Raw genomic sequence first — 23,276 nt, forward strand, 5'->3', positions numbered from 1 at the left:
TCTTTAACAACATTCCACAATTCATACACATTTCTTGGTTTTGCTTCAGAAACAGCATTTTTGATATCACCCCACAAGTTCTCAATTGGATTAAGGTCTGGAGATTGGGCTGGCCACTCCATAACATTAATTTTGTTGATTTGGAACCAAGACTTTGCCCGTTTACTAGTGTGTTTTGGGTCATTGTCTTGTTGAAACAACCGTTTCAAGGGCATGTCCTCTTCAGCATAGGGCAACATGACCTCTTCAAGTATTTTAACATATGCAAACTGATCCATGATCCCTGGTATGCGATAAATAGGCCCAACACCATAGTAGGAGAAACATGCCCATATCATGATGCTTGCACCTCCATGCTTCACTGTCTTCACTGTGTACTGTGGCTTGAATTCAGAGTTTGGGGGTCGTCTCACAAACTGCCTGTGGCCCTTGGACCCAAAAAGAACAATTTTACTCTCATCAGTCCACAAAATGTTCCTCCATTTCTCTTTAGGCCAGTTGATGTGTTCTTTGGCAAATTGTAACCTCTTCTGCACATGCCTTTTTTTTAACAGAGGGACTTTGCGGGGGATTCTTGAAAATAGATTAGCTTCACACAGACGTCTTCTAACTGTCACAGTACTTACAGGTAACTCCAGACTGTCTTTGATCATCCTGGAGGTGATCATTGGCTGAGCCTTTGCCATTCTGGTTATTCTTCTATCCATTTTGATGGTTGTCTTCCGTTTTCTTCCACGTCTCTCTGGTTTTGCTCTCCATTTTAAGGCATTGGAGATCATTTTAGCTGAACAGCCTATCATTTTTTGCACCTCTTTATAGGTTTTCCCCTCTCTAATCAACTTTTTAATCAAAGTACGCTGTTCTTCTGAACAATGTCTTGAACGACCCATTTTCCTCAGCTTTCAAATGCATGTTCAACAAGTGTTGGCTTCATCCTTAAATAGGGGCCACCTGATTCACACCTGTTTCTTCACAAAATTGATGACCTCAGTGATTGAATGCCACACTGCTATTTTTTTGAACACACCCCTTTCAACTAATTCAACGAATTGCCCAATTGCACAGCCTTAAGAGCGTGCATATCATGAATGCTGGGTCTCATTTGTTTTCTGAGAATCTACTGAACCTACTGGTAACTTGTTTGCCACGTAGCAATAAAAAATATACTAAAAACCTTGATTATTCTGGTTAGTCACATTGTACTGCTATTATTTTGAACAAGACTGTACCTTCATAAGTTTTTACAACCTTTGCCATGACACTCAAACATGAGCTCAGGTGCTCCTGTTTCCAATGATCATCCTTGAGATGTTTCTACAACTTGATTGGAGTCCATCTGTGGTAAATTCAGTTGATAGGATATGATTTGAAAAGGCAGACACCTGTCTATATAAGGTCCCACAGTTAACAGTTAATTTCAGAGCACAAACCAAGCCATGAAGTTCAAGGAATTGTCTATAGACATCCAAGACAGGATTGTATTAAGGCACAGATCTAGGAAATGGTACAGAAACATTTCTGCAGCTTTAAAAGCCCCATGAGCACAGTGGCATCCATAAATGGAAGAAGTTTAGAGCCACCAGCACTCTTCCTAGATCTGAGTGATTGGGTGAGAAGGGCCTTAGTAAGGGGATGGCCAAGAACCCGATGATCACTGACAGAGCGCCAGCATTTTTCTGTGGAGAGGAGAACCTTCCAGAAGAAAAACCATCTCTGCAGCTCTCCACCAATCAGACCCTTATGATAGAGTGGCCAGACGACACATGACAGCCTGCCTGGAAATTGCCAAAAGTCACCCGAAGGACTCTCAGACTATGAAAAAACTAAATTCTCTAGTCTGATGCCAGCAAGATTGAAATCTTTGGCCTGAATGGTAAGCGTCATGTCTGGAGGAAACCAGGCACCACATATCACCTGGCCATTACCATCTTTTACCATTCAGATACAACTTAATTTTTACTTATAGGACAGAAAATCTCCCCAAGTAGTAACCTAGAATACTGTCTAACACTTGATGACTGCTCTGTCAAGCCCTCGTCGTCAGTGAGGAATCTGGGTGTGCCCTTTGATACCAATCTTTCATTTGAAAGCCACGTTTCTAGCATCTGTAAAACGGCATTCTACCATCTTAAAAATATTAAATATTATAAATTACAGCACATGCTTACAATGCAAAATGCTGAACAATTAGTACATCCGTTCATGAGCTCAAGGCCAGATTTTATTGTAATGCTCTACTGGGTGGTTGCCCTGCTCGCTTAATAAACACACTCCAACTAGTTCAAAAAGCAGCAGCTCGAGTTCTTACTAGAATCAGGAAGTACGATAATATTAACCCAGTTCTGTTAACACTGCACTGGCTCCCTATTAAACATCGCATACATTTTAAAATCTTGCTTAATACTTACAAAGCACTAAATGGTTTGGCTCCCCAGTACTGTAGCGAGCTCTTAACACATTTTACTCAATCACGTCTATTGTGGTCTCAAAACTCTGGCCAGTTGATAATACCTAGAATATCTAAATCATCTGCAGGCGGTCGATCCTTTCCTATTTAGCTCCTAAACTCTGGAACATTCTTCCTGGTATTGTTCGGGAAGCAGACACACTCTGTCAGTTTAAATCTAGACTAAAAATGCATCTCTTTACTATGGCATACATATAGTTTTTTTTTTAACTTACATTATTCAAATCAATTAACTGATTGTTAGGCTGCATTAACTAGGTCAGCTAAAACCGGAAACACTTTCCATAACACCTGATGTACTCGTTACATCATAAAAAGAGTGGCATCTACGCTAATGTTAGTCTCTCTGTTTATCCCGAGGTTTACTGCATTCGGCCGGATCCAGGCCGTGTCCGGATCGGATGGTGGACCTGCGCCCAGATATGACCAACATACAGTGCCTTGGCAAAGTATTTGGCCCCCTTGAACTTTGCAACCTTTTGCCACATTTCAGGCTTCTGACATAATGATATGAAACTGTAATTTTTTGTGAAGAATCAACAAGTGGGACACAATCATGAAGTGGAACGAAATTTATTGGATATTTTAAACTTTTTTAACAAATCAAAAACTGAAAAACTGGGCGTGCAAATTATTCGGCCCCTTTACTTTAAGTGCAGCAAACTCTCTCCAGAAGTTCATTGAGGATTTCTAAATGATCCACTGTTGACCTAAATGACTAATGATGATAAATAAAATCCACTTGTCTGTAATCAAGTCTCTGTATAAATGCACCTGCACTGTGATAGTCTCAGAGGTCTGTTTAAAGCGCAGAGAGCATTCAGAGCATTCAGAGCGTTCATGAAGAACAAGGAACACACCAGGCAGGTCCGAGATACTGTTGTGGAGCAGTTTAAAGCTGGATTTGGATACAAAAAGATTTCCCAAGCTTTAAACAAGAAGCACTGTGCAAGGAGTATCAGATCACTGCAAATCTACCAAGACCTGGCTGTCCCTCTAAACTTTCAGCTCATACAAGGAGAAGACTGATCAGAGATGCAGCGAAGAGGCCCATGATCACTCTGGATGAACTGCAGAGATCTACAGCTGAGGTGGGAGACTCTGTCCATAGGACAACAATCAGTCGTATACTGCACAAATCTGGCCTTTATGGAAGCGTGGCAAGAAGAAAGCCATTTCTTAAAGATATCTATAAAAAGTGTCGTTTAAAGTTTGCCACCAGCCACCTAGGAGACACACCCAACATGTGGAAGAAGGTGCTCTGGTCAGATGAAACTAAAATTGAACTTTTTGGCAACAATGGCAGTTTTTGGCAACGTTATGTCTGGCGTAAAAGCAACACAGCTCATCACCCTGAACACACCATCCCCACTGTCAAACATGGTGGTGGCAGCATCATGGTTTGGACCTGCTTTTCTTCAGCAGGAACAGGGAAGATGGTTAAAATTGATGGGAAGATGGATGGAGCCAAATACAGGACCATTCTGGAAGAAAACCTGATGGAGTCTGCAAAAGACCTGAGACTGGGATGGAGATTAGTCTTCCAACAAGACAATGATCCAAAACATAAAGCAAAATCTGCAATGGAATGGTTCAAAAATAAACATATCCAGGTGTTAGAATGGCCAATCAAAGTCCAGACCTGAATCCAATCGAGAATCTGTGGAAAGAACTGAAAACTGCTGTTCACAAACGCTCTCCATCCAACCTCACTGAGCTCGAGCTGTTCTGCAAGGAGGAATGGGCAAAAATTTCAGTTTCTCTATTTGCAAAACTGATAGAGACATACCCCAAGCGACTTACAGCTGTAATCGCAGCAAAAGGTGGCGCTACAAAGTATTAACTTAAGGGGGCCGAATATTTTGTACGCCCAATTTTTCAGTTTTTGATTTGTTAAAAAAGTTTGAAATATCCAATAAATTTCGTTCTACTTCATGATTGTGTCCCACTTGTTGATTCTTCACAAAAAATTACAGTTTCATATCATTACGTTTGAAGCCTGAAATGTGGCAAAAGGTCGCAAAGTTCAAGGGGGCCGAATACTTTCGCAAGGCACTGTATCCTGGAGTGTCTGCTGAGCCCGTGTTAATTCGTGTCTTTGCTGAATTTGCCTCGCCGGCGCATCATCCTCAATAAACCCGTCTCCAGCACAATGACTCCGATCTTTCAAATATTCATACTCTTGTGTAATCGACACGCCATGCTAAATAAAATCGTCTCTTGCGTGATACCCAGAAATTTTGAATATTCCGATCTAATATGATTTCTGACCTGTAATGTTGCCAGAATAATAATCATACACTGTTTGATAATAGGCCAGAGGAGAACTGGCACCCTGACTGAGTCTGGTTTCTCCCAAGGTTTTTTTTCTCCATCATGCCCTGATGGGGTTTTGGTTCCTTTGGTCGCCTTTGGCTTGGCTTGCTCAGTTGGGGACACTAAAATTATGATCTAAGTTATTCAACTAAATATACAAATAAAATTAATTAATTAGGTCTTATTTAATTCTATAAACTATAATACTGATCTGCCAACATTGTCGCTATATGATAAATTAAAATAAGCTGATAAGATCACTGTTTTCTCCAGAACGACTATACAGCCAAATCTAATTCTGTTGCAATATTGTCCTGTTTGACACTGTGAAACTGTGTTGAAACAATCATCATTGTAAAGGCGCTATATAAATAAAGTTGATTGATTGATCTCTACAGTTTAGCATGGTGGTGGCAGCATGTGGGGATGTTTTTCAGCAGCAGGAACTTGGGGACTAGTCAGGATCGCGGGAAAGATGAATGCAGCGATGTACAGAGACATCCTTGATGAAAACCAGTGCTCTGGACATCAGACTGGGGTGAAGGTTCATCTTCTATAAAGGCAATGACCCTAAGCACACAGTCAAGATGACAAAGGAATGGCAACAGGACAACTCTGTGAATGTCCTTGAGTGGCCCAGCCAGAGCCCAGACTTGAACCCGATTGAATATCTCCGGAGAGATTTGAAAATGGCTGTGTACCGATACTCCCCATCCAACCTGATAGAGCTTAGGAGGTCCTGCAAAGAATAATGGGAGAAACTGCACAAAAATAGGTGTGCCAAACTTGGTGTCAAATTGGTGTCAAAAGTGCTTCAACATAAGATTTCAACAAACTTCTTTCACATTGTCATAATTCACTGTGATTCACTTTTTCATGTGATCAACATTTTGCTTTCACCCAAACTTTCCGGAAGCACTATAAGTAGGCCAATTTGATGAAATGTCATGTTATACATTGATTAAGGTGTGTAGCCTACAGTGTCATTTACATTTAGCCAACAACAAAATTTCCCAACAACATTTTGGCTAGTGAAAATGCTGAGTGGCTATTAACTTTGGAAATTCATTAGCCACATTGGCTGGTGAGCAAGAAAGTTAATGTCAAGGTCTGGATGTAATGATTTTAATACTGTACACGGTACATTCTATCACCCTTACACCAACTCTACCCCTAAAACTACCCATCAAATAGATTTTTCTGTTATTTTAGATTTTTTAAAAGGATAATGCTGTATGATTTATAAGCTTGTTTCCTTATGTCCCCAAAAATGTCCAGTTGTTCCCTGTAATGTAGGAAATGCCAGGACCCAGGAGAGATGGGCTGCATGTCAATCATATGGCTTTAGAACACTTTAAATATAGCACACAGGTTGTATGGGCCACCAAAATGTATTTTTTTCTCTCACTTGTATGTTTTTATTCCTGGCCTTTTGAATTTAAACAGAGTGCAATCTCAAAAGATACAATCTAAAATAATAGTTCAGTAAAAAAAGTAAAGTGCTGTCTCTACAATGACCTCTGAGTAAATTATGAGTGTATTAGTGGAAGTGTTTTGCAGTTAAGAACTAATGAAGATGAATCACTCTGCTTTGATGGACCGTAAAAGGCATCACAGTGATTGGCACAAACTAAGATATGTACGTGTCCACATGAATATGAATAAGAGATGTCTTCACTTGAGTATATTGAAGATTAGATTAACCTTCCCAAGTCTTGTTAGATTATGGAGCACCTAAAATGTGTTTTTGCTGATTATTATAAGCATCTGTTTTAAATATCTTCTAAGAAAAGTATCTGCATTAACTACCCATACTGTAATTATTTTATTTTAGGATCTGTATACTAAATTATTGTTTAAGTTTAAATGTAATTTCTGCATTGTTAAAATATCTTAATTTATTTATTTTTGAAACCTCACAGAAAGAACTAGTTAATAACTCTGACTGCCCACGAATGTGTGCTTACAAGCTCGTCACGGTCAAGTTTAAGTGGTGGGGCCTGCAGAACAGGGTAGAACGATTCATTCACAAGGTAAGATCTCCAGAAATGCATTAACTCACATATCACCCAAAATAGAAAATTCTGTCATTCTTTACTCACCCTCATGTGGTTCGACCCTGTAGGACGTTCGTTCATTTTCAGAACACAAATGAAGATCTTGTTGATGAAATCTGAAAGCTTTCTGTCCCTCCATTGACAGCTACACAACTACCATTTTGAGGCTTAAAAAAAGTTCATACAGAAACTAATCTATATGAATCGAATGGATTAGTCTAAATTTGAGTGTATTATGCAGCATGTTTGAGCTTCAGCAAGAACCAATGAGGTTCATTCTCGTGTTACACAGCGCTTTTGAGCTTCCACAAGAACCAATGAGGTTCATTCTCGTGTTACACAGCGCGTTTGAGCTTCAGCAAGAACCAATGAGGTTGATTCTCGTGTTACACAGCACGTTTGGGCTTCACAAGAACCAATCAATCAATCAATCAATCAATCAATCAATCAATCAACCAATCAATCAATCAATCAATCAACTTTATATAGCCCTTTTACAATGACGATTGTTTCAAAGCAGCTTCACAGTGTTAAACAGGACAATATTGCAACAGAATTATATTTGGCTATACAGTCGTTCTGGAGAAAACAGTGATGTTATCAGCTTATTTTAATTTATCATAGAGCGACAATGTTGGAAGATCAGTATTATAGTTTATAGAATTAAATAAGCCCTAATTAATTAATTTTATTTGTATATTTAGTTGAATAACTTAGATCATAATTTTAGTGTCCCTGACTGAGCAAGCCAAGCCAAAGGCGACAGTGGTAAGGAACCAAAACTCCATCAGGGCATGATGGAGAAAAAAAAACTTTGGGAGAAACCAGACTCAGTCGGGGTGCCAGTTCTCCTCTGGCCTATTAACACACCGTGTATGATTATTATCCTGGCAACATTTCAGGTCAGAAATCATATTAGATTGTAATATTCTAAATATCTGGATATCACACAAGAGACAGGTTCATTTAGGATGGCGCGTCAATTACACAAGAGTATGAATACTTCATAAGCCGGGTTTATTGAGGATGTTGTGCCAGTGAGGCAAATTCAGCGGAGACACCAATTGACACGGTCTCAGCAGACACTCCAGAATGAGCTGGTCATGTCCAGACGCAGGTCCATCCGATCTGGACACGGCCTGGATCCAGCAGACTGCAGTAAACCCTGGGATAAAGGTTATGGGAACATCAGGTGTTACATCAGGTGTTATGGGAAGTGTTCCCGGTTTCAGCTGACCTAGTTAATGCAGCCTAACAATCAGTCAATTGATTTGAATAATGAAAGCTAAAAATAATATTTATTATTTAAATTAATAATATTAAAAAGAGGATCTATGCATCAGCAAGAACCAATGAGGTTTATTCTCGTGTTACGCAGCACATTTGAGCTTCAGCAAGAACCAATGAGGTTCATTCTCATTTTACGCAGCATGTTTTATCAAAATGATCTTAATTTGTGTTCTGAAGATAAACAAAGGGTGACTATTAATGACAGAATTTTAACTATCCCTTTAACTTAAAGTGAATTATATTTGTATATTAGGAATAAAAATATTCCAAATATCACTTTTCTGAGGAATTTGTTGTAACTAGGCCCCGTTTACACGTAGACTACATGGCTATTTTGAAAAACGGAGATATTTTACCTTTGTTTGCGCCCTTCGTTTACACGCAAACTGAGAATTTGCCTCTTAAAACGAGTCTTTCTAAAAACTCCAGACAGAGTGGAGATTTTGAAAATCTTTGTTTGCACATTTGTATGCAAACTGAGACAAACGGGTGTTTAGGCAGCCAATGTCATAGTATGCACACCAGAGCTCGCACTTACGTCAAAATTGCGACCTATGTTTACATGAGGAAGAGGAAGAAGTGATTTGTTGCTATTTTGGGATTCTTATTGGCTTACGTGGGTTCTAGCCTCCAGTGATAATTAGCTGCCCACATGTAAACATAGATTGATTTTAATGTTGAAATTCCTACTTAAAATTTTGCTATGTAATTAGAGCAAGTGTAATTCCATCATGTTAATATACTGTGTGTCTGGGTTGGGTTATAATTCTGTTGAATGGTTTGGGATTTATGTGTTTTATTTTTTGGTCATTTACTAAGCAAGAGAAGAGAATCTTCACCAACTTCCACCGACAACTGTTCTGCTGGATTGATATGTGGGTAGAGCTCAATATGGAGGATATCAGAAGGATGGAAGAGGAGACACAGAAAGAGCTGGAGGAGGTGTGTAAATTCATACACATTTACACATTACACTGATTGTGCTGAATCTATAGTCAAACCCAACTTAGCTAGGTTAGGTAGTAAAACACTGGTTAGTATGATTTTTTTTTCCCATTTTAGTTTGGGTTTTATCCAGATAAGAATTATTGTTTTAAAATATATTTTCTCCCAGAATTCTTTTCAGTGTTTATGACTTTTTTTTAGGATACAATACATTCTGTTCTGATTTGTATTTTGATAACATCATTGCTTAGGAAAAAGTAAATCAGTCTACAGTTTACAGAAAACATTTTGTTTATTTACCATGGCTTAACTCTACCGTCGTTGTCACAATGTTGGCACTAGCCTGCGGCTAACTACTAACGTTAAATTACCACTTTTTTGTTTGTTTTTACCTTAGCCTAAGTCAGGCATTCGACCAGCTTAGGTCCACTACAAAGGGCAAGTATTTATTAGGCACATATAAAGGCACATATAAAACACAGACAATGACTTTAAACGTACCAATTTATATTGTTTGTGTAAGATTAAATGAGTATACAAAGCATTGTTAGCCAAAAGCATTATTAGTTTCATTATTATCAACATTCGAGTCTGTTTCCCGAAATCATCGTTCGAACGAACATCCATACACATCATCGCAAACTTGTGTGGTTGCAACGATAGCTCTCGACCTGTGCAGCAGATTTTCTTGTTTTCATGACATGTGGACTTAATGAATCCTTTATTTTGAGCAAAATAAAGCAAGCTGACATTCAGTACGATCATATATTTTATTTTGAAGACATACAAATGCCATTTATGTCTTTTAGTTTGTCAATGCACCTTTTTTGAAGAGCGCATGTGCGTACATTAAGACTTACGGGCTTATGAACGAATCTGGAAATGAAGCAAAATAACGGAGAAAAAAAAGGAATTAGTCCTCAGATGCCATGTCTATAATTTATAGCAAAAAATCTAGCAAGAATCCGATCTCAAGCTAATTCATTAAAAGCAGTACTCCACCACTTGCGTGACATCATTAACACACCCCAGCCCATTATAGCTTGCAGCCTCATAGCCTATGTCGTCAATGTTCGTTAACGGATGTGATCCTATGGAAATCCTGAAAAAACTTTTTCCCAGTTCACGATGCAAGTAGGAATTTTTTTCTTGACGAGAAATTCTCTGGTTAACATACAATTCAATGGGATTGAATAACTTTCTGACCCCAACATGCGCACTGCGAACTGTGAATTTTCCTGTGACGTCACCCGTGAAGGGGTCTATACAGTTGGATGCTTCAGCTTTCAAAAAAGGTTTCTTTACGAACTCTCCATTACACAGCATTTGATTATTTTGTAAACAAGGTACAGTCAAATGCTCTGAACAAACATTGGGCCAGATTTAGTAACACAAGCCGTATTTTGGCTCTTACTATTGGAAAATTAGCACTGAAGGTGCTATTTTTGCTGCTGACCTTATTGCATATGCATTTGTAGGAGTTTCCCTTTCAGACACAACATTTATGGAAGGAGAGTATTTAAATGAATCATGCAAGGTGATTTACTAATGTAGATGTATTGTAATATAAAAACGATTTGTCGTTTTCTTGCTCTAGAGGCAGTTATACATACATGTATTCGCCTGTGTGATGTCACAGATACCACAATATCTAAACAAACTGTTTTGGAGCTTAGTTAAATAAAAGCTTTGTTAATGATGAGAAGCTATAAAGCTTGCAGCATGTTTTAATGTTATAAAGACCTCATATATGTCATAGGAAAATTAATTTCTTATGTCATGACCCCTTTATATTTGTAATATTACACCACATTTTATTTAATTAATATTTCATACTCTTTAAATCAGGCCCAAAAAAATTAAGCCCGACACTACCCAAGCCCTACCCAGCCCAGCCAAACACATTAACTGTAATTATGAGCCAGAGTATAATTTAAACCTGACCATTTTTTAATACGTGGCTGTTCTGACAAGAACGAGACCGTAATGAGCAGAGCGGTGTGACGCTCAGCTTTATTATTATTTAAGCTTTGTGACATGGTGAATTATCCTGCTGGAAGTAGCTATCAAAGGGTGGGTACATGGTGGTCATAAAGGGATGGATATGGTCAGAAACAATGCTCAGGCATGCCGTGGCATTTAAATGATGCCCAATTAGCACTAAGGGGCCTAAAGTGTGCCAAGAAAACATCCCTCACACCATTACACCACCACCACCAGCCTGCACAGTGGTAACAAGGCATGATGGATCCATGTTCTCATTCTGTTTACGCCAAATTCTGACTCTACCAACTGAATGTCTCAACAGAAATCAAGACTCATCAGACCAGGCAACATTTTTCCAGTCTTCAACTGTCCAATTTTGTGAGCTTGTGCAAATTGTAGCCTCTGTTTCCTATTTGTTGTGGAGATGAGTGGTACCCGGTGGGGTCTTCTGCTGTTGTAGCCCATCCGCCTCAAGGTTGTCCATGTTGTGGATTCACAAATGCTTTGCTGCATACCTCGGTTGTAACACGTGGTTATTTCAGTCAAAGTTGCTCTTCTATCAGCTTGAATCAGTCGGCTAATTGTCCTCTGACCTCTAGCATCAGCAAGGAATTTTCGCCCACAGGACTAACACATACTGGATGTTTTTCCCTTTTCACACCATTCTTTGTAAACCCTAGAAATGGTTGTGTGTGAAAATCCCAGTAACTGAGCAGATTGTGAAATACTCAGACCGGCCCGTCTGGCAGCAACAACCATGCCACGCTCAAAATTGCTTAAATCACCTTTCTTTCCCATTGTGACATTCAGTTTGGAGTTCAGGAGATTGTCATCTTTGTTGATCCTGGAACAACATTCCAATCAACCAATCAGATTTGAGGGACAAGTTTACCATTTATGTCAAGTTTAACACCAGGGTTAGGTGCATCAGTTTTATTCACCTATTATTTCCCTGGGATTTTTACTTTATTTTTATGTCACAGAGATTTTAGGGATAACTTATGGGAAGTGTTTAGGGATAGGAATAAATTTATATGTAAACAGTTTAATATTTTTCTGCAAATCTAATTTCAGCATTCGATTGTAGCTCTAAAGGTTTTCAAAATCACTCAAAACTTGTAACTATTAGCATATATTTCGTCTTTTGAATGCATCTGCAAACTGTAACTGCTAAGTGGCCCAGTCGTACTTGGCTTTGATTCCATATGAATCTAGTAAAAATCCAGATTTTGTGCACTGACCTGTAATCGTTTGCCTAGAGACCACCCACCCTTCAGTATGAATCCAGACCGAACAAAAATAGCATTGTCTGGTGGTGCTTCCAAAACTAGTGTGCTTGCAGAGTTTCTTTGGAGTGCAGTCCAAATGCAGTTCTTCTGCCATCCACTGACAAGTCATGTCTAGAAGAAAGCAGAAGGGAGAGGGAAAGAAAAGAAAAGAAATTGGAAGGAAAGATGAGATGAAATAGAGCAGATGGAGGCATTTAGTTTTTCATAACCCTTTAGAGGCTCTGTTTTGAATTTCAGATTGATCAAAATTCACATATATTGTGCATATTTATTTATTCAAATGTATCTATGCTGTGTCTAAAAAAAGATTTAGGGCAATGTATTGTTGGGTCATTCTAAAATTGGTGGCACATACTGTCACTCATTTTAAAAATGGCAAAAAAAAGTTTTGGAAAACCATATGTGATCTTATAGCCTAGAAATCTAGACGCACCCTAGCGGCAGCAAATTTAATCTGCCCGCAAGTGTCGTCTAGGAACTCTCAATACCCTTCTGAGCTGTATTCGCCTAACTGTGGACGGGCCTATCACATCGTGTATAGAATCGGTGGGCGGGGCCACAATGACGACGGCCGAGTTGCGTTTGCGTGCTTCTAGTAAACACAGAAACTGGCGAACGGCGATCTTTCGGATCAGCTCTGACCGCGACTCTGGAAGACTTGGAGTTAAGCTTTTCTCTGAGAAAAGAACAAAGAACGGCACTGAAGTCATTCTTAAGAAGGGAAGATGTGTTCAGGGTTTTGCTGACTGGATACGGTGAATGTTTAATCTATCAACAAGCTCTGTTTCACCTTCGGTGCTCTGGTTGGTGTAGCGCTATCCTATCGCGTGCAGAGGGAGTTTGAAAGACAACCGTTTATCCCGCCCCTCGGATTGAGCTGTCTATGGTGAGTTTCCAGACCAAACATCTTGATGTGGGTCTGGCTTGTCAGGCTAGTGATCTTAGGCATCCTGGCCAAATTTGACCCATTGGTCGCTGTCCATCATGGCCTCCTAATAATCCCATATAATGATTGGCTTAATCACTCGGTCTCCTCTCCACCAATCAGCTGGTGTGTGGTGAGCGTTCTGGCGCAATATGGCTGCCGTCACATCATCCAGGGGAATGCTGCACATTGGTGGTGGTTGAGGAGATTCCCCCTTTTATATGTAAAGCGCTTTGAGTGCCTTGAAAAAACGCTATATAAATGTAACAAATTATTATTATTATTATTATTATTATCTTATAATTAATATATACAATTATATATTGAAAGTCTCCTACCTAGTCCACAAAATGAATAAGTCTACAAAAAGTATATATGAGGTGTGTGCAGACTTTGTGGTCATTTCTGTCCATCTGAAAGTTTCACAGACACAACTTGAAAACAATCTAAAACATAACTGTGCTTAAGAATATTTTCTTCAAAGTGGTTCAAACACTGCATAGCTTTGTTGTTACATTATATCATTTTCTTTCAGATGCAGTGGCTGACTCTTTAAATCGCATTAAAAAAGTTATTTTGCAAGTTCAATTGTTACCAGCGTAGTCCAAAGATTCAGTGTTTCTCAAAACCTTAGGTCCAACGAACATTCACAAAATGCATCGCAAAATTGTGTGGTTTGAACTACAGCTCTCGGCCAAAAATTGCTAAATTTCTGAAGAGTGTGCATGTGTATACATGCTCTGGTACACTGGGAGAACCCCGGAGGGACTTGAGAGTGAATTTGCCATGAATTAAATGTTTGGAAATAAAGCAAAACAACAGAGAACAAAAAAAACGACGTGGTCTTCAGATGTTATTTACAGCAATAATCTAACATTTAAGTCGATCTATGATGGATCAATAGATATTATTGCTTCACCATCTGTGACATCATATTGTTAAACCAACATGGTTTGAATGACAGATATGTGATAAACTACGTTTCCGGGAATCAGTTGTGAAGATAGTTAAAGGGGTACTTCAGCGCTGGGAAGATGAATCTGTATTTAAATTGGGTCATCAATGTAGTAGAAATGTGAAATTATTTTTGAATTTGGTGTCTTCTAGACTGAGAAAAGACAGAAAATGTATTTTTGTCCCATGGGGATGAAAGACTACAATTCCCAGAATGCTTCGCTGCCCTGTGCCATTCCCAATGCCACCAACTTGATTACAGTGACTGAGTTAGAGAAGACACTACAATTAAAAACTGAACGTGTCTGTTCAATATAATGAGTGAGTCACTGCGCGAGTATCACAGCACTGAGCACTAACTGCACGAGTGATGAGAGCTGAGGTAATTGCGACTACACTCGCGGCATACATTCACAACGCGAGTTCAGTCTGGCGCTTTTCAGTTCATGCCTTTACAAGCTTAACTTTCATAGAAATTAATTTGAGAAGTTAAAAGACTTACATTGCTCACCATAGCTCCGTTTAAATGAGTGCCTGTAGCTGCCAGCTGAGCTCTCCCTGCAAGCTGAGTGTTATCTCCCATCCCCCATGCGCGGATTCAAAACATGCTGAAATGGCTCCCTCTGCTGGCTGTAGTCTTTAGCCTTTGGGCAAACATTCCTCCTATGATGCAAAAATCGTCAATTTGCATCATAGGAGGAATTTTTCCAGAAATAAAACGCATAAATCTCTTGTCTTAGGGGGATATGAGGGGGGAAAGCACAATAATTTGAATATACTCCAGGGTTTCTACTGATACAAAGCCATATGCTAATCGCTGAAGTAACCCTTTAAATTCTTCAACAATGCATCATACTTAATAATAAAAATATGAGCTGGTATGTTCAAATGGTTGACGGGTATAGTGTACACTGGTTTTGGATAATAGTTACAATGCGTTTCATTTTATATAGACCCTTTCTACTCAAGGACCAGTAAACATGACAGCAGACATAAAGATTTCAGAAAAAATATGCACAGAGTGTAGTGAAATAAAATAGAGAGAAACATAATATACATAACACAAACCAGATCATAAGATGGGATCATAAAGACATAAGGGGAATATATATGTTTTAAGGCGGGATTTGAAATCATGTAATGATGTGAGGTTATAAATACAGGTCCTTCTCAAAAAAATTAGCATATTGTGGTAAAAGTTCATTATTTTCCATAATGTAATGATAAAAATGTAACTTTCATATATTTTAGATTCATTGCACACCAACTGAAATATTTCAGGTCTTTTATTGTTTTAATACTGATGGCATGCAGCTCATGAAAACCCTAAATTCCGTGCCACCGTGCACAGGCGTGTGCAGGAAATGGGCTACAGGTGCCGCATTCCCCAGGTCAAGCCCCTTTTGAACCAGAAACAGCAGCAGAAGCGCCTGACCTGGGCTACAGAGAAGCAGCACTGGACTGTTGCTCATATTTTGCATGTCATTTGGAAATCAAGGTGCCAGAGTCTGAGGAAGACTGGGGAGAAGGAAATGCCAAAATGCCTGAAGTCCAGTGTCAAGTACCCACAGTCAGTGATGGTCTGGGGTGCCATGTCAGCTGCTGGTGTTGGTCCACTGTGTTTTATCATGGGCAGGGTCAATGCAGCTAGCTATCAGGAGATTTGGGAGCACTTCATGCTTCCATCTGCTGAAAAGCTTTATGGAGATGAAGATTTGGTTTTTCAGCACGACCTGGCACCTGCTCACAGTGCCAAAACCACTGGTAAATGGTTTACTGACCATGGTATTACTGTGCTCAATTGGCCTGCCAACTCTCCTGACCTGAACCCCATAGAGAATCTGTGGGATATTGTGAAGAGAAAGTTGAGAGACGCAAGACCCAACACTCTGGATGAGCTTAAGGCCGCTATCGAAGCATCCTGGGCCTCCATAACACCTCAGCAGCGCCACAGGCTGATCGCCTCCATGCCACGCCGCATTGAAGCAGTCATTTCTGCAAAAGGATTCCAGACCAAGTATTGAGTGCATAACTGAACATAATTATTTGAAGGTTGACTTTTTTTTGTATTAAAAACACTTTTCTTTTATTGGTCGGATGAAATATGCAAATTTTTTGAGATAGGAATTTTGGGTTTTCATGAGCTGTATGCCAAAATCATCAGTATTAAAACAATAAAAGACCTGAAATATTTCAGTTGGTGTGCTATGAATCTAAAATATATGAAAGTTTCATTTTTATCATTACATTATGGAAAATAATGTACTTTTATCTCAATATGCTAATTTCTTCAGAACGACCTGTATGTTGGGGAAAGCAGCGAGTTATCGTTGTATGGAAAATGCACCCCCTGATTGAGTGTTATAATTCATCCATGTGTTCAATCAGTCAAATCAAACTTTTGTTGTGTTGTGAGCGCAGTGGGATATTTCAGAAATGTGCGTAAAGGACTTTTTGTCAGATGTCTAAGAATTCTTGCATTGTGACCAAAACAGATAAATGAGGAACAACAACAGGATGGCTCCATGGCTCACGCAACGAAAAGAAAATGATCAAATAATTCAACTGTCAATATTTATTAAGTACTATTTTCATGGCCAGCAAGATATATTTATGTCCAGTCAAATTTTCCACAAATAAATAAACACAAATTATATATAATACTTCACATTTGTAATCTTGGAATTAGTTTATCACAGCGGAAATTTATCTGCGGCATGTTTTCAACACGAAGACACTCACCCATTACCAAGTAATAGAGTTCCTTCAGAGCAATTTTTGTTGTCTGGAAAGGGTGAATGGATAAAAGGTAGAATATCTGGTCCACTGAATGTCTGTTATTGACTAACAGTGACTCGGTCCGACTGTTTGACATACTAACAGAATCTGTCTGTGGTTTTCTGTGTGGGCTTAATGTGTGTCGAGCATGTGTGGCATGCTTCAACTTCCTTGAGAGCTCATTAACATACAAATGGATTTCTGTGCTTGAAAAGCACCTGTGCCATGATTCCAAATGAGGAGTGGACGGGTTATTTCCCTCTGCTTTCGGCTCAGGTGATATTAACGTTTGTCTGTTTAAGAATTCTTACCGAGCTCTACCAATTTCAGCCACTAATTGGTTTTGTCATGACTTGAGCTTAATGTCCTGAAGTCCTGAACTCAAGTCTGTTCTTCCTAAATGTCATTTACACAGAAATAATGCAAAAAAATGCTAATTTTCGTATGCTAATTAAGGCTGCATGTATTTGATAAAAAATACAGTAAAACCAGTAATATTTTGAAATATTATTACAATTTAGAGGAATTGCTTTGAAGATTTTTAAAATGTCATTAATTCCTGTGATCAAAGCTGAATTTTCACTCCAGTCTGCAGTGTCATATGATCCGTCTGAAATCTTTCGAATATGCTGAGTTGGTGCTCAATAAACATTTCTCACCATAAATTTTGTAAATAGTTGTGCGGCTTAATATTTTTTTTGTGGAAACTAATACAATACCATTAAAATGTTTGGAGTGTTTTATGTAAATAAATAAATTCATACTTTTATTCATGAAGAGCGCGACAATACTGACAGTATTGTATTATGCTATAGTTTGGAGATGTGACATTAAGGATGAAACTATCATCTTAAACATGACTTCTCATGACTTCCCCCACTCAAACAGGAGAAGTCCATTAAAGGACTTTTTGCACTTTATCGCTTTGTACAGGGCCATCCAAAAAAAAAAAAAAGAGACATTTGGCCTTGTTTTGCATGGGAATCCGAACTCTTTCACCGTTTAAATAAATCAGAAAGCATGAAATGGCATTAGACCCCCCCCCCCCAATAATTGAGCACCAATAAGTAAGGGATAATGTACACCCATTATTTATTTGAGACTAGTAGCCATGTAATAAGCGGGATAATGTACACCCAGCCGGTTGTTATCGCAGAATAAACCCCGACAGAGGGATCAGGACCCCGACGCGAAGCGGTACATTACAGGTACATTATCGCGCTTATTACATGGCTACTAGTCTCAAATAAATAATTATTAGACACAAATTATTGTCTTGAGATTAAATATTTTATTAGCTCTTACGCAAAGCTTCCGCGAAGAAAAACAGTTCCAACGTGCTTTAAGCCTTTATCTATTGCTGAAGATTTGCCATATGCCCTATGCCCTATTGCCATATGCCATATGCTAAATGTTGAATATAAATGCTGAAAGGGTTAGTTCACCCAAAAATGAAACCAAGCCTATGATTTACTCACCCTCAAGTCATTATAGGTGTATATGACATTCTTCTTTCAGACAAATACAATCTGAGTTATATTTAAAAAGTCCAGGCTAACGTTAATCCAAGCAGTAGTTGTAGTTGTGTTTGAAGTCCATAAAAAATGCAGCTGTCCGTCAAATAACGTGCTCCACGCGGCTCCGATGGGTTAATAGAGCCTTCTGATTCGAATCGATGCATTTGTGTAAGAAAAATATCTATATTACCGAAACCTGCCTTGAAATCTTCCATTGAAACCCACGGCCAAGATGGCGCCAGTGTTAAGCATAGAAGTAGTACCGGTCAAGATAACTCGTAGTACCCGTATGAGCGGGTGTTATCTGGAAATAACATACCGCTGGAATGCGCGATTGACCAATCAGAATCAAGTATTTCACAGAGCCATGTAATAATAATTAATAATTGAACAGCAAATCAGCATATTAGAATGATTTCTGAAGGATCACGCTACACTGAAGTCTGGAGAAATTGCTGTTGAAAATTTAATAAATTAAATTTTAAAATACACTATATTGCCAAGTGTTTTGGAACGTATGTCTTTACATGCAAATAAACTTTGGCATCCCATTCTTAAAGCCCCACTTGGCTACTTTTGCTCTCGGGGTCCCCCTACAGTTTGGAAAAAATAATGTCCTAAACTACTGTCGTAAGATCTGTCATCCTACAACAGGGGATGCCATCGCGCATGCATTTGTTGACATGACAACCCTGATAGCCCTGAACTAGTGATGCGCGGGTCGTCCCATAACCCGTGGACCCCGTATGTCTATTTAATGGTCGCGGGTGCGCGGCGGGTTGTAAAAATATATACAGTGGTGCGGTGCGGGCCAAATAACTTCATAAAAGCGTCCCGCAGGTCGGTGCAGCACTAACAGTTCCCCTGAACACTGCAAGAGGAGTTCTTCTGGCGTCGCGTGTGAAATGTCTTCATCCCAGGTAACGTTACAGTCACTGGCATATGTTTCAGCATGTCATATGAATATAATTTCATGGGTTTTATTTTTTTCAAACGCCAAATAATCACGATGCTCACGTTTACAAGCCAGCGTCATTATAGTAGTCTATTGGTTACCGTTTTACAGAATCTAAATGATACTTCAGTTCAATGTTTGAGTGGTAGCTCACCGTAACAAGCATAACAGTATCGGTCGGGCACGCCTCCTTCAGCTCACGCCGACGAGCAAACGCTGGTCACATGTTGATTCTCGTCCTGCCTTTAATCACATCACTTTTTCATTTCCTCTTATTGGTTTCCTCCAACAAAACCTTTTCTTTCTTATTTGTCTCTGCTGCTTCGGACATGACTATATTATCCGACGAACAAAGTTGGGCTCGCACGTCCGAATGTAAGGAAGTGTGTGTGTTGGTGGAAGTGACGTATATGCCGTAAAGCAGTCGAATTTTGTAGTTCTTTTTTTTTCTCGGGTTACTACCCGAAACCCGAAGTTTAAAAGTACGATTAAAAACGATACAGACCCCATCAGGCTATGGCAGACATGTCATTCAACCTATTGTAAGTCGATTTATCATCACAAGAGTCTTAAAAAATATATTATGAAGGTTGAAAAGTTACCTAGTGCTGATTTAATCCGTAAGGTTTAATATGGAGTTTCCCCACCCTTTGCAGCTATAACAGCTTCAACTCTTCTGGGAAGGCTTTCCACAAGGTTTAGGAGTGTGTTTATTAAAGACATTCTTCTAGAAGCGCATTTGTGAGGTGAGGCACTGATTTTGGATGAGAAGGCCTGGCTCTCAGTCTCCGCTCTAATTCATCCCAAAGGTGTTCTGTTGGGTTGAGCTCAGGACTCTGTGCTGGCCAGTCAAGTTCCTCCACACCAAACTCGCTCATCCATGTCTTTATGGACCTGTGCACTGGTGCACAGTCATGTTGGAACAGGAAGGGGCCATCCCTAAGCTGTTCCCACAGAGTTGGGAGCATGAAATTGTCCAAAATGTATTGTATGCTGAAGCATTAAGTTACTTTCACTGGAACTAAGGGTGTGCTCACACTAGGCACGGTTTCCTTGTACAGTGCCCGATTGTGATTGTCAACTATTAACAAACCCAAAAGTGTAACATTTTTTATTCATTTTTAAACATTTGGGTTTGCCCATATTTGACCCAAACATGGGTTGAAAAAGCATTTTTTTTAAATGTGATCAAATAAATGCAGCCTTGTTGAGCATGAACTTTTTTCATGCTCAATGAAAGATCATTCCAAAATTGTGAAATGCACTGTATGTTACATATAAGTGACTATAAACCATAATCCATTACTCTGTCCAAACACAAACATCTCTTTCTACAATTTGTTTTTTAGCTTCGCAAGCAGGGTCAAGTGCGAGGAACCAGTGCTGCTGATGAATGAATCCAACCACGACCCCAAAGCCTGAGGATAGTAAACCTGTCCTCAAGAACAGACCACATCTGCCTGTCCAAAATACAACCAAACTGAAGCAATCCCAGTACATTTCTTCAATCATGACCTCAACATTTAGATTTGTTACTGATATCTTGGATATAAACTTCTCTTCCCCACATTGCCTTTATCGCAAGTGCTGAAGCACAAATGCTGAAGTGTTTTTTTTTTTTTGGGGGGTGGGTGGGTGGTGGGGGTGGTCTTGTTCATTCACTTGCTCATTTAAAGCAGTTTTCCAGACGTTTCCCTCAGGGCAGGGCCAGGCCTTATATTTCACTTCCTTCACTCTTGTCTTGTCCTGCCTGGCCTTTATTATAACTAATTTTGGGAACATACCATTTTCAAACGCTCTTCGCTCCAAAGAACACAATTGAACAAGCATATATATGCACACAGATGTGCAAACACTCCCAGGTGTGAATTCCTGTGTGGTGATTTCCCATAAGAACTTTCAGATTGAAGATTGCTTTTAGTGTATTTCATCACAAGCTTCTTTTCAAAATCTTTTGTAACAACGGCCTTTTGGAAAATTGCAGATAGTGTTTAAAGTGTTAAAAGATTATGTTCTATGCTAAAGAAACGGACGTCATGAGAAGTCATGTTTAACATGATAGTTTCATCCTTAACGTTACATCTTCAAGCTGTAGCATAATATAAAACATTGTCAGTCCCAAGATTCTTCACATAGACTAAATGTGCCCTTCCTGAATAAAAGTATTCATTTATTTCTTTAAATAAAACGATAATCATATTTAATCCAAACTTTATAAACGGATCAACCAAAAAATAAAAATGTTGCTGTTATAACTTATAAAACACCCTTTTTAGAAGACTGTATCACATGAACATTAAAGAGCCACATCCTGTTTTCAGGACATTAACCTCTGAATTTGTTCCTAAGTGCTTGCACTGACTTGTCCTGCCTTACCTTTTCACTCTGTGCTGTAAAGTGTCCCTTCGTACCATTTACCTCATTGAAAACAGTCAATTTAATGCTGGCAAAAAAAAAAAAAAATCTATTTTTTTGTAATGTAATGCTGCTTGTATTTTATATGATATTCTGAAATGTGTTGCATGGTGGCACGTTTAGCATCATTTGATAAATTTGATGTAGAATACATAGTATTTTTAAGCTTGTGTAACATGAAATCCTCTTTATAAAAACTGCCAGAGAGTTTAACATTATAGTGATCGAGCTCTGCTATATTTTTTGTTTGCAAACTGCTTGAAATATAGTTGAGTATTGTTATGAAGATGAATTGAGTTTCGGAGGGGCACCTTTCATAGCCTTACAGTATATGTGATGCTTGTATTTAAATTCCGCTAGCACTTTCTGTCAAAGCTTGGATAATCATTTCACTGCTCCCTACTGGTGAGAGAACAAGCAGTAACTTTGGTTACACTTTATTTGAAGGTGTCTTTGTTACAGTGTAATAAGTTTAAGTACTGAGTAATATTAATTAACTACGCATTTATGTTAGGATTAGGTTTGTAGGGTATATTATTAATATAGTAACTACATGTAAAATGTCTAACAAGGATACTAAAGTGTTGCTGTAACTTTTAAATCTCACAAACTCTGAATACTAATTTTCCTGACTGCAGACGTGTTGAAATAATAGTGTATTCATATATATATATATATATATATATATATATATATATATATATATATATATATATATATATATATATATATAATGAGACTGTTCTCTTTGTGTGTGTTTACAGATACATAAATGATTTGAATTAAAATATAATTGATTAAATTTCAACATAATTTTGCCTCATTTTCTCCATATATTTTTTTCAAGCAAATCATCATCATCATCATCATCATCATCATCATCATCATCATCATCATCATCATCATCATCATCATCATCATCACCACCATTATTATTATTATTATTATTATTATTATTATTATTATTATTATTATTATTATTATTATATACCTTAACAAACCACACAACTTTAGTTCTATAGTTTACAAGGTTTCTCGATCATTTGCTTGGATCTGATTTTTGGTTTCTTGCCACTGTCGCCTTTGGTTTGGCTTGCTCAGATGGGTTCACAATATTTTCAACTAAATATCCAAATAAATTGAATTAGTAAACTCAATTAACTATATCAACTAAATTACTGACCTGCCCATATTGTCGCTGTATGATAATTGAAATGAACTGGATGACATCACCGTTTTCCCCAGAGCGGCTGTACAGCCGAATCAATGTAAAAAACACTATATAAATGACGTTGACTTGACTTGTTCCATTTATGCTAGACAGACATGTAGAATTGCACATTCCAGTTTGTTTTTTAAATGAAAAAAACAAATTGGTTTAT

At 38.5% G+C, this 23,276-nt stretch overlaps 1 protein-coding gene across 1 annotated transcript in view; it reads left to right on the forward strand.

Moving 5' to 3' along the window:
• The window catches only part of LOC137070396 (phosphatidylinositol transfer protein beta isoform-like), a 45,038-nt gene extending 24,070 nt beyond the window's left edge, over positions 1–20,968 (forward strand). Inside the window, exons 9-11 of the mRNA XM_067437502.1 lie at positions 6,706–6,816; positions 8,950–9,072; positions 20,829–20,968. Coding sequence (XP_067293603.1) covers positions 6,706–6,816; positions 8,950–9,072; positions 20,829–20,876 — 282 coding nt within the window. The 3' untranslated portion in view covers positions 20,877–20,968. The remainder of the gene's footprint in view (positions 1–6,705; positions 6,817–8,949; positions 9,073–20,828) is intronic.
• Positions 20,969–23,276: the final 2,308 nt, after the last annotated feature.

This window comes from Pseudorasbora parva, chromosome 3, assembly GCF_024679245.1.
Source record: "Pseudorasbora parva isolate DD20220531a chromosome 3, ASM2467924v1, whole genome shotgun sequence".
Lineage (NCBI taxonomy): Eukaryota > Metazoa > Chordata > Actinopteri > Cypriniformes > Gobionidae > Pseudorasbora > Pseudorasbora parva.